Source organism: Symphodus melops, assembly GCF_947650265.1.
Source record: "Symphodus melops genome assembly, chromosome: 10".
Lineage (NCBI taxonomy): Eukaryota > Metazoa > Chordata > Actinopteri > Labriformes > Labridae > Symphodus > Symphodus melops.
This window is the reverse complement of record NC_136700.1, coordinates 13,449,057-13,461,803: the sequence shown is the minus strand read 5'-3', so window position 1 is coordinate 13,461,803 and position 12,747 is coordinate 13,449,057. Positions and strand designations below refer to the sequence as shown.

At 39.4% G+C, this 12,747-nt stretch overlaps 1 protein-coding gene across 6 annotated transcripts in view; it reads left to right on the top strand.

Annotated features, from left to right (window-relative positions):
- Positions 1–11,253: 11,253 nt before the first annotated feature.
- gria4a (glutamate receptor, ionotropic, AMPA 4a) overlaps positions 11,254–12,747 on the top strand; it is a 106,282-nt gene continuing 104,788 nt past the window's right edge. For all 6 annotated transcript variants that reach the window (XM_079353983.1, XM_079353982.1, XM_079353985.1 and 3 more), the window contains exon 1: positions 11,254–11,673. In XM_079353983.1, the coding sequence (XP_079210109.1) occupies positions 11,580–11,673 (94 nt within the window). In that variant the 5' untranslated portion in view covers positions 11,254–11,579. The remainder of the gene's footprint in view (positions 11,674–12,747) is intronic.

Genomic DNA, 12,747 nt, shown 5'->3' with positions numbered 1-12,747 from the left:
GTGACTCATTGACTAAAATGGTTGGATTTACTAACATATTCAAATAGTTCACAGACATTTGCATTTAAATGTGATGATTCATAAATACAATGCACAATGCTCAGAAAAATGGTGCTTGATACCTTGAACAACAGTGACAGCAGCACAGAAATATTATTTTTGTAGCGTATGTGACACTGCAAGACCCTGTAAACACTGAATCCTGCTGATGTTTATGATGGTAGTGTTTAAAATATTTGAATGTTCTATTAGTTCAAATGGGCAAAAAAGAGTAGAATATGTGCACAAATTCAAGATCTTCATGAAAGTAGGAGGGCAGAGGGATGGAGGCAGAGGTTTATGACCGCTACATTAGCCTCTGTGCTTGTCTCCCTCCAGCACCATTAGCATATCATTAGAAAACATCTGAACTCACAGATGTTGGACTCTTAGCCTGGCAGGCTTGCTGAGAAGCCAACGCACACTAACACACACGCACTAACAGGCTTGCTGCAAATCCAGTGCGCTCTCGCAGTGAACACACAGTGTGAACTCCCAGATGTTTTCTGTTGGCCCATGGCATGATCAGGGAAGAGGAGATATATGCTGGCATAGATCTGACTAAGTGATGTGACTGAGATAAAGAGAGATATTCTTCATACATGCAATACAATAAGTTACAAACATGTAAAAAAAAAAAGATGGACCACACACCCATAAACACATCCCAAGGTCTATTCCTTGTTTTATTTGTACATGTTTAGATCTCTATTTCAATGCATGCTTGCATGGACATTGATGCACATTTGTGTGTATAGTTACTCATACACTCATATTATTATGGCTGTTTAGCCATCTGCCAGCCAGTGGGGACAGCGCTGTCTAAGAGCTGTCAAACTGTGTGTTTAGTATGTCCTGCCAGAACCCGGGCAGAGCATTTAGACAAGGTGTGTGAAGATCCAGGACCATAGCATGATTGGCTAATCTTTATCTGACTGGCACCCAAGGGTGATGTCTAATGGTTTTAGCAGGTAGTCAGGCGAGAGCATTTGCCTGTCGGCTCCATACTGTACCATCTCCATTAGCATGCATTTAAAAAGAGGCGATGATGAATCAAGACTTTTGCGGAGGAAAGCTAAGTTTAAAAAAATATATATGTTAAAAAGTACATTGATGCAAAAAGAGACTTCAAAATATTTTTTTGTGGAAGATATGAATTCTCTGTATGCAATGTTGAAGATTTAATGCATGTGTTATTCATTTAAAAATGTTGAAATGCCATTTCCTCTCCTTAATTTTGAGTGAGATATTATGATCAAAGCAGAAAATCTACATGCACATATGTGTATACTGTCCTGTGTCATCTTTTGAAAGGCTCGTCTCACACTATATCATTGTTTTAAGCAACGATAAATTGTGACCTGTCCAGAACACTTTGTGCACAACAGTGCTGGTTGCTAAATTACTAGCAACCTTGTGGTTCTATAGCTGCCTGTAATTTAACCTGACGTTAATTCTTGCCGGTAGTCATATTGATGCAGCACGCTGCCACTCTGTCACTAAATCCAACCATAATAGCATTTATTTACAAGTCACGCTTTATCTACAAAGAGGGCTTTTATTTAATAGGTCCAGGAGAGACTGAGAGGAGTGTGTAATCGTAATGAAGCATGCTTGTTCAGTCTATCATCATTGTATTCCCGCAAAGAGCTTCAAATCTCTTCAAAGGTTTGCTGATATATATATATAAAGAGTCTTTGATAATGAGATGGATATGAATACTTTACGACACTAATTGTGTCGAGAACATGGAGTCCGATGGTAGTGGTAGTGGTGGTTTTGGGCACGACACAGTCAGATGTTGGTGGTTGGGCATTAGTCTGTTGTTACTCGCCTCTCTTTGTCTCATGAGAGACAGGGGAGGATTCATTGATAGTTCAGCAGTTAAAGCCTACAGTAGTCTGTGGCTGGCGGATTTTTTTAAAACCCTAAAACTATACAAACAGTACAGTCTCACAGTAATCTCAGAACGTTTAGTTCTTATTTCCTCCACTAAAAGAAACTCAGTCAAAGCTGTGTTTAAGCAGTTTTTTTAAGTATGCTTAAGTAGTTAATTAGAAGGAGAGAGGCAAATGATAGGAGAAGCTACTGTAAGCAGGCAATAGCAGATGAAAGCCTGGTGTGGCAGCTGGTTATACCTAAAGGCTATAGACTCGTAGACTATATTATATTATTTACAGTCTATAAAAAGACTGTAAATTATATCATATAAATTGTACCTTGATTTGAATCCATTTAAGATGTAAAGACATCATATGTTTCTTTGAATTTCGACTAAAAGAGTTCATAAAACTTAAGCGTAAAATAAAAACAATGAGAGATAGACTAAATATTATTGAAAAAACCAGAATGAACATTACTTCTTTTAATCATATGTTCCTTTGTAATTTCACAAAGTTGTTTCTTATCCATTATAATAATTGATGCGAAAAGCTTTGAAAACCACACCCACTTTCGATTTTATATCCAAATACAGACAGAGAAAATCTTTTGCAAATATCTGCTTGGTTCTTAAAAGAGTTAAGGCGTGATCATTTCTTCTTCCTGAGTCTACTGACCAACGAGAGTCTCTGTCAAGCTTGGATGTAACTTCATTGTTACAGAATTTTTGCTTTGTGGTGGAAATTATTTTGCCTGTTGTAGTAAAATAACAAAAAAAAAACCAGCAAGTATTTAACCCTTTTCCAGAAAAGCTGTAAAGAAAATGCTTCTGAACAAGGAGGAGCATGGATTTGCATGACAATGACTTTAACAACAGCCTGGCTGTTGGCTATTGTTCATTACTCCTTGAAAATTCCACCCTTCCTTTGAATGAAGAAATCAGCTGTGAGTCACAGAGGCTTAACAATTGCTGCTGCATGTTATAAATGGACTGTTCAGTGGCTGCCATTGACTCGCATTGATCCACACTTTACTTAGAGTAATGCGAGGAGTCCCCAGCTGCAACATCACAGTGTAACACCATCAATTGATTTGTATCTGCTAATGGTCTTTTTGTCTGTTTCCAATAAGATACAAGACTTAGCTTCTGGGTGCAAAGGGAGGAATGAGTGAGAAAGAGTGTGACAAAAAGAGATATTCCTCAGCAGAAATAAGGAGAAAAGAAGCAATTTTGCTTGGCGCAGTTGGAGGAAAGAAAGGCTTTTGGCAAAATGGAGATGAAATGATACAGGTTAAGGGAAGGATATGTGAGGACTGGTGGATACTGATATTACCCAAATGGTGTGCTGAAGGAAATGCAGAAGGTAGAGCGGATGGATGGAAAGTTGGAGTAATTCAGTTAAGGAGATGAGTCATAGGGCACATGGCTAAGGTGGTGGCTATAGCTGAGGAGCATCAGAAAGAGGAGGGTGTGGAAGGGGGAGAAGAAATACATTTAGATTGATGGGTCATCATAAGGAGAGGATGTAGCAAGGATGGATGGATGAATGGGTGAAAAACCAAAGATGAAGGAAGGGGGAGTTATTCTTGTAACCTTTCAAGCTGGAGTGGTGACACATTGGCACATTGTCACAAATGACCTGTGACAATGGATGGATGGATTGCGGCACCATTTTTTGTTAACAAGTAAATAACTTTAGATAAGCTTCTGGCATAACATTTTTCAGTATGTTAAGTGCATGAAATGGAAGGTCCTTCCATACTGACTCTTTGCTCTGAATGATAACAGCAAGAATAGATGAGGTTAGGTCAAGGGAAAATGAGGGAGGGGAAGTAAATACACATAAACACAAAGGTTTTTTTTTTTTTTACTGCCTTTAATTAATTTCTCAAACAAAACTAAGAAATCTGAAATCCAAAGTCAAATCTTGTACTAACTGATAAAGGGGTTTGTTTGTGCTTCTGCCATTTAAAACATGCACCCATAGTGAATCTTCATCTTCACTCCAAGGTCTTAAGCTATTGTCTACAAGGACCACAAGGTCAAATGCAATGGAAAGATAAAGGTGACACATACAGACAGGCAATATTATTGATGTTTGAGGAATGTTTGAATAAGAAAGAAAGAAAACAAATCAATCCAAACTCCTAATAAACTATTTTTGGGGCAGTAGCAAAAAAGTAAGGATAAGGATACGATCAAAGAATCTATTCAATTTAATTTAATCCAGTCTAATGTCTTCACAGCAAGGGTATTAGAATTTGATTCCGGTAAAGTGTGTTACAGCAGAGTCCCATCATCATAATTGCAAAGAAAACATTTGAGCCAAAATCACATCAGATATCACATAACAGCTACAAACCATTTGATGAGAAGTTAATAGGGGAGCCAGGAAGCTGCAGAGCCATATTGCAGTGAGAGGATTCTTTTTTTTTTTTTTTTTTTTTTTTTTTTCATCTGTTTGTCCTTGGCGATGATTTGTAGCACCTCCTAGAAGGTAATGGCTGAAGGGAGAGAGCCTAGAATCAGTCAGATTGTTAAAACATAAACAATAAGAACCTACAGCTACACCAGCAGCTCTTTCAACTGTACTCAGCACATTGCTTTAAGGGAAAATTGCAATGTCAGCATTTTAGCATTCTCATAGAGACAATGAAAACATGTAGATGTTTAGCAGAGTTCATGTTTGTCATATTCAGCCTTAGAGTTTAACATGTTAACATGCTAAGTGCTAATTAGTATTGGCAGCTGTGGCTCAGCAGGCATCATTGTCCACTTATCACAAGGTTGGCGAGGTTGATGTCCTTGGCCAGGAAACGAAATTGCTTTTGAGGATTGGGCCAGGACCTAGTGTGGTAGTTCTCTGCGTGCTTTCCAGCATGTAAGCGTGTTTGCATGATTTAGAGAGAAGGCTTTAAATGAATGTGAACCCAAAAGCAATTCAACTAAAACATGAATCAGAGATTACCACTTAGGGTTTTTAAACATCATGCATGTTGCAGAAATGTTAAGTTTTTGACTGGTAAAATTTGAGTTGTATTCCTTAAATATAAAACTTAAGGGCTCACCAAAGCTGTTCATCATAAAGGAACCATCATTGTTTCATTGTAACAAGGTAAAAGGTTTGTCTTTCCAAGTCAATAGGTTTCATGCAGACCATTGATATTTGTATGCATTTCACTGGCAGTCAAACCAACATGCTGAAATATAATAGACGGTACCAGAGTGCTATATGTGTAGTCCGATACAAATGGCTCACATGTCAAATAATCTAACCAAGTTTGCTATTTCGGTTTGCATAATAAAGACTCAATAATTGTTGACTGATTGACATTAGGTTCAATAAGTATAAATATTTTTTTAATATCTTTCAATTACTTTTGAAACATGGCTATACTAGCCGTGATCCATCCGGGTTTGGAAGCTGACATGGCTGAGACATTGATATTTATCTAAATAGGCCATGTTATGTTTGTACCATAGTCTGTAGAAACTTTGAATTAGACGTGTTAATTGTTCCTGCACAATATGACAATAATATTTTCACTTTAGTATTAGTGTAATTAAACACATATGGCATAACAAAAGTGGAGAAGGAGTATATCCAATTGAGTTGATTTTGTGAAATGTTAAAAAGTATCCAAACCAGAGGTAAAGATTTGTTTTTGAACATTTCTATTAAAGTTCAATCAAAGTTTCAATCAATATGGTGAAAAGTACAAAGCTAACAGCAAAGTGTCAATAACCATACGTCGATCAACTCTCTGTTGATTAGTCCTTATTACCAATGTGGGATACTGAGTTATTGACTTTGGCCAATCCAAAGATATATGGCCAATATGGATATATAAATGAATGGATTTGATATATTGATTAGGCGTACTTTAGGATATGAAAGACCACTAAGTATTTTCTTAAGTCCTTCATAGTGACTGCAAATATTAGAATAGAAAGAGTTTAACTTTTTTTAAAAACTTGTAATTCTATGTATGCAGTTTGACAGTGCAGGTTATGCATTAGGAGAAGTATGTTCTGTTTTCACCAAACCTGTATTCATTGAATTACAAGAGAGCTTGTTTTAACCTAAATTTCCGTTGTTAACCAAGAATGCAGATGGTTTGACTGCCAAGAAGCAGCTTGTACAATAAATGTTAAAATAATAGCACATTTCTTCATTAATTTGTCCCAGGATCAGAATCAATTGTGCACATTTTTGAAAAGGTTAAAAATACCATCAGCACATATTATAGTAGAGATAGACTTTCTCCAGGAATAAATAAAATGCTTTTCTCTTTTTTTTTTTCAAGCGCATACATAGTATTGGGCATTGGAGTCTCTCACTTGAATCCGAACAATCTCAGTCTTTGACGAATAAAAATACTCTTAACGACAAAAACGTAATATGTCAACTGTTTCAGCAATCTGAGCCTGACCAACTCAGCCTACAAGCACCCATTAATACTGTCTCACTTACTTCCCTCTCCCCTCTGACTGAGGACAAAGTCTCTTTCGGCCCTTCACCTGTCCTCTGGACAGAATGCCATCTAACCTCTTCCAGACTATTATATACACCTCATGCTACAGTTATACACATCATCAACTCTTTGCATTTAAGCAACCACGGACCATCTCACTACTAAAAAAAAACACCAGTAACCTAATAGTTTTTGCAGTTGCTCCATGTATGGCGGCTAAAGAGCTTCAAGCCAGCAACCTGAGTTTCAGTCCGACCTTAAAGGTCCCATATTATGCTTTTTCTGTTTGATATACTCTTCAATGTATTTTCCAGTAGTCTTGTGCATGTTAAGGCACATCTATGTGCAAAAATTCAAAGTCCGCAGAAATGTGGCTTCTCCTCCATCTTCCTGTTAGCAGTAGCTGCATTAAACACTTAGTCCCTAGCCCCCCTTGTTTAAAATTTAAATGTAATATCACACTGCAATTATATCACCAATCCAAGCCCATTGGCTCATTGTAGCAAGCACAAGCTCATGCTGCTCTGCTCAGAGCAACAGTCTGCCTTCCCAATATGGTAAAAGGGGCATTACATGTCTGAGAACCATGCTGACTGACTGACCAATTACAACAGATCAGATCGGCCAACCAATCAGATCAGACTTGGCACATGTGGGGACCCTGAGCATGGGGGATTCTGATGCTTTGAAATACAGGCAGATGAGGCTGCATGGAAAGGCAGTCCATGAAAACGGACACTTTTTTTGAACATTAACAATTGTGAACATACATTAGTAGGCACATAAAGCAGATATTTGAACCCCAACAAGGGCATAATATGGGACCTTAAAGCTCCTTTTCTACACGTCATTTCCCACCATTGTTGACTTTTTCCACTGTCGTATCGCTAAATAAAAAGACCAAAAATAAACCTTTAAAAAAACTTTAGTCACAAAAAAAAACAACCTAAACCCAGCTCATGCAGGTTGAAAACAACAAACTGATTTCACTTCTGCCATTTCTGTTATGGTCTCTGATCTGAATCAGTCTGGCAATGAGCAAGAACAATATACTGAGGCTCGTTTCATTTTTGCTAGATGACAGCTTCGGCAAGAATTTCATCAGGCCATATTTTTAAATGGATGAATGAACGACACATTCAACTCAACCTATCAACGACTGAGCTCATTGTCATCCCAGTCTGTCCCTCAAAGCAAACACAGATCAATATCCAGCTTTGAAAAACCAAACTCATGCCCACAGACTCTGTCTGGAATCTGGGTGTCATAATTGATGACCAGTTAACATTTAAGATTCACTTGGCCTCAATTGTCCGGTCATGTTGATTTTCGATGTACAACATCGGGAAAATCAGGTCTTACTTGTCAGAGTATGCTGTGCAGCTCATGGTACAGGTTATTGTGATATGACACCTTGACTATTGCAACTCCTTACTGGCGGGTCCTCCTGAATACACAGTCAAACTTCTGAAGGAAATCCAAAATCCATCAGTGCTAATGGTCTTCAAAGAATCCGTCGGTTTTTTACTGACCTACTGGATATGTCTTAAGAATCTGGAAACTTCAGAAACTTGAAAAGCTTCCTGCACTTCCTGGTGAAGGAAATCTACAAAGGACCAGAGTTTCATTTCTAAATCATGTCCCCCTTCTGATAAGAAATACTTTCGTTCAAATGTTGCCTTTTAAAAATATTATTTCCTCAAATTCGGTCTCAAAGACTAGGCTGAAAACACTTCACCATTCAGGACTGTTGCTGCAGTGAAAGCATTAGAAAGCTAGAACATTGATTCATTCCTCATTCAAGTGTCTGATTGTGTCCTGTTGCTTTTCTTCAATTTGTTTTTGTAAAACAAAAAACTGTTCTTTATTATATCATTTTCATTTAATTACTGTTATGGATTACCAATGAAGAAAAATGCTGAATGACCACAATAAATGTGTTTTCCAATAGCACATAATGTCAGAGGTTGACCATTAATAGTGTCATGTGGAGTTCAGCAAGACATTTCCATTTAAAGATGCCTTTAAACAGCCACCAAGTCACCAGCCGATAATGTTCCCCAGAGGGGAGGCCTTACAAAGTGTCTCGGTGTGTGTAATATACTACTGCCATGATGCAAGCAAAAGTAAAAATTCATTATTCATGTTTTTATAACTGTGTAACTGTGTCAAACCTTCAGCAGCATTTACATACTTTATTTAGCCCACTCACAGTAAAACCTGAGGTCCCCAGTCAGTCTGAAGGAGCATGAAAACACACTGCTAAGAGACAGCAAGAGAAGTCATTATCACATTCAGTGAGTATTCATAAATAAGTAAGAGAGCCGAGAGTCAATGAAGTCCCTTCAAGAGACATTCTGTTCGGGATTTAACATCTGCGTTGATTGCAAGCTAAAAATAAACAGCAATGAATAACCTCCACCATGAAGCACAGTAATTAAAGTTAAGATGGCTTAACCTTTGTCTATCAAGAAAAGTTTGGGAAAATGACTTTGCACAAGTATCCCTTCACTGCATATTGTACACTGTAAGCTGTAAATTGTCTTTTTTATGAAAGCCAACACAAAGTTCAGTAGATCTATCATTGCTGCAGACTATCTAATTGTCCTGCAATGCCAAAAAGACTGTTAAAGTTATTATAGCCAAGTAAAAGTGCCCCTTTGTTGCTTGTTTCTACCTGGATCTTAAGTGGACTTATCAGACCAATACATCATTGGTTGCTTCAAAAATAATGCCATGATTAAGATTTTGAAGAAACTGAGGGGGGTTTGGTTGGTAATCTTCATCTACAAAATCAGATAGATAGATAGATAGATAGATACTTTATTGATCCCGAGGGAAATTCAAGGCATCCAGTAGCAGTATACAGACAGTATACAGACTTTTATAGTTTTTATAGTACACTTACAGTGTATATCTTTGTATATCCTATGGATATATAAATCAGGTAAAATCCGAAGGGATTAAACAGTCCAGGAGCCCTGGCCTAATTGTATTTATCAGAATAAATGCATGGCAATGACACTGCATTTTTTAGGTTTTTGGATTTTTTTCCCCACTTTTAATTTGATACAAACAGTTGAACGAAGTGGAGCAACTGCCTGTCTTTAGGTGGCTGTCGAGTACCACTGCAACAGTGTGAGCCCATTTGAAACGAAAATGTATATTGTACGTCAGAATGAGAGGTCAAAGACCAAAGTATCAGCATTGACAATGAGAATCAGCCCTAACTTTCAAAGCTGTTTCCGTTGTCAAATGTTGGCATCAATAATTAAATGTCAGTAGATTTTTCCACATGTCCGTAAATGTGACACGGTGGGCAGGTAAAAGCGTCCCAGCCTGCAACACTGTAGGTGAATTGCCTAATTAGCTCACCAGGCGCATCTCATCAATGTCAACTCCTCGTGAGCTGTTTGTTTTTAGATGCATTTATACTCTCAGAGGCACATGGTGTGAAAGCAGCGACGAGTCTGAATGCTGTTTGCGTGCGGCGCTGTTTGGTTTCAGCACCATGGACAGAGTCCGTCAGTCTGACCGGAGCCTTTCAAAATGACTATGGCAATACCGAATTTAACATCTATTTGAGCACATCAGTCACTTACAATGTTGTACATGCTTTACACACGTTTCTTAGCTGAGACAGATCTTTAAGAGAGATTCACAAGATTTGTTCCCGATTATTTCAGCTTAAAACCAACTTCAAATTCGAGTTGGAGGCCACCCCTTGCTGGCGGGGTCCAAGTCTCATTAAAGTGAAGCAGCATGCCAAATCGCGTAATGTTCAATATAAGATATGGGTTTTTTTGTTTGTTTCCAGGCTATTTCATTATACTTTTATGTTCCGCAACCGTGCGGGAAACCCCCTCAGAGATGGACAGAGCTCATCTTACACTGGGACGGCCCATAAACCGTTCGTTTCGTTTTACCTTCTGGAAAAATAAAACCGTGCTCTCCACCGTGCAGCTACGGGATCCCACACCGTCTGTCAGTTTTACCGACCTGCTACCGGTTAATGCTGATAAAACTGCTCTGGTTGGGAATGGGATACTGCTATAGCATGATGTACTTTTAAAGATTTGATCCCGGTTTAATTCTTCCTCAGCGTTTTATCTTCTTAATTTAAGCTACACTACTCTTTTTTTTAAATCATTCTATATGGCCATGTTGTCGCGCTCCACTGTGGTTTAGTCTTTTTTTTCTGCAGCCAGATGTTTGTGCTCACGAGATCGTGACGTTTAACATTCTCACAAAGATGATTTTAGCGGGTCCCGAGGGCGCCATCAGGGTCCTGCAGCTGCAGGCGGCCTGAGGTTTCCCTCTGTTAGCTGTCGTTAATGTTTCTGCATTGGTGGGGAGCACAGTGTGTGTTTTGGCCGCGGAGTTAACCAATGCGTCAGGATGGATTGTAATGAATTTAGTTTTGAGCCAAGCCGAACCCCTCTCTTAAGATTGCCTTTTTCCCATTGGACCTCTTGTCCCTTCTTTCTGGCGCGCGATCAGACGCTTTTTGTGTTCATGATCTTGGGAAGTGCTGACAGATAAAAATATAAGCCTTGTCAGGTTAAATGCTGTCAAGCTTACACAGAGGGGACCACCGAGTGGTGCGCGCAAACACGCACGCAAGCACACTAACGCGGATCATTCATTATTTTCCTTTTTTCTTTCGTTTTGCTTTTACCTGCATTAACCTAGACTAAACCTTATCAAAAGCCAACCGCAAGCGACTTCAGTGAATAAAAACGGCAAACAAGGAAGGTGAAAGTGAGAGGTGGAAAGGAGGAGAGGGGCAGAGAGAGAAACAACGAGGGTGTGTGGGTAATGGTGAGAGAGAGGTAAAGACGGGGTGCGCATGTCCAGTCCATCCATGCAGGCTGCTCTCTCAGCTCGCCAATCATTCTAGCGAGTTTCCCCACTCTTTTTTCTTCTCCCTCTCTCTTCGCGTCTTTCCATGTGCACCAAGCGCACGGCTCTCTCCTGATCGGACACTGCAGGGGGAAGAAACGGACGATCTCACCATGGAGTAGGAATACTGCTGGACAAAACTGGGGAAAAACCTCATATCTTTCTTCTTTTCCCCCTTTCTGACGCCTTTCCCCCTCTTTCTCTATCTCTCTTGCATCTCCCCACTTTCTCTCTTTCCCGATGTCTCTCAACAGTTTCTGAAAGGATTAAAGCAAAGAAAAATGAGGATTATTATTTTTTCCTGGCACTTTCTCGGGCTGTATTCCGCCCTGTGGGAACTGGCGACAGGGGCTTTCCCCAGCTCGGTGCAGATAGGTGAGTTGGAGGATTCTTACGCACGGACCATCATATCAGACACACCACATTGGATATCATGCGTTTTGGCGGACAGCAGTTTTGGTTTGGGGGGGTGCACGTTGAGCTTCGAAAACACTAATTACAGTGTAACTATGTAATGCAGTAATGATGAAAGAAGAGAAAACACGTTATGGTGCATCTTGTTTATATAAAAAAAATGGTGACTCGTTTTTTTTTTTTTTTTATGAAAGCAATAACTTTGCACTCCTGCTATTCTTTCCCTGTGTTTGTATGTATTTTGATCTGGACTCATGAATGTTTCAGTAAGCTTTGTTCCCTTGGAGTCTTCTTCAATGTTTAGACACTGCAGCATTTGCTCTCTCTCTCTCTCTCTCTCTCTCTCTCTCTCTCTCTCTCTTTCTCTCTCTCTCTCTCTCTCTCTCTCTCTCTCTCTGCCCTTTTCCAGTTACCAGTTAAAGATCAGAGACAAAGTTAACTAAATCGGGATTAACATCGGTAAACCTGAGCATACTGACCACACACAAGCTGGAACTTTCTCTCTCTCTTTATCTCTCTCGGTCCTACACACACGTACACACACATTTGTAAAGGCATGTGTGTGGTAATGAATGCACTGCATCACCCGATGTGGGGGGCATCTGGGAGGTCCTATAATGAGATTCGGCTCCTTGACTCTGTCTCCCTACAACTGCCAATAAACTTAATATGCTAAATATTTCTGCTTGGCACACACACACACACACACACACACACACACACGTGCACACATGCACACATGCAGGCACAGATATTTGCTCAGGTTTTCAAGCATACATAGTCCACATGGAGTCATACGAACTCATGTATTGTCGGCTGTGTGCACATTCTACACCATGCAGAGCTAAACTTCACTCTTACACTGGACTGCATACATGTGTACATACATAAACCATGCATTTGTATGTGGTCACTGCATGTACTTAAGCATAATGTGATCCTTCAGAAGCACACACATTGTTTCCCAATGTCCTCCTTAAACACTCAAATATACATACAGGATTACTTGCTAGGCTCTCCAGCAGTTCACTTCAG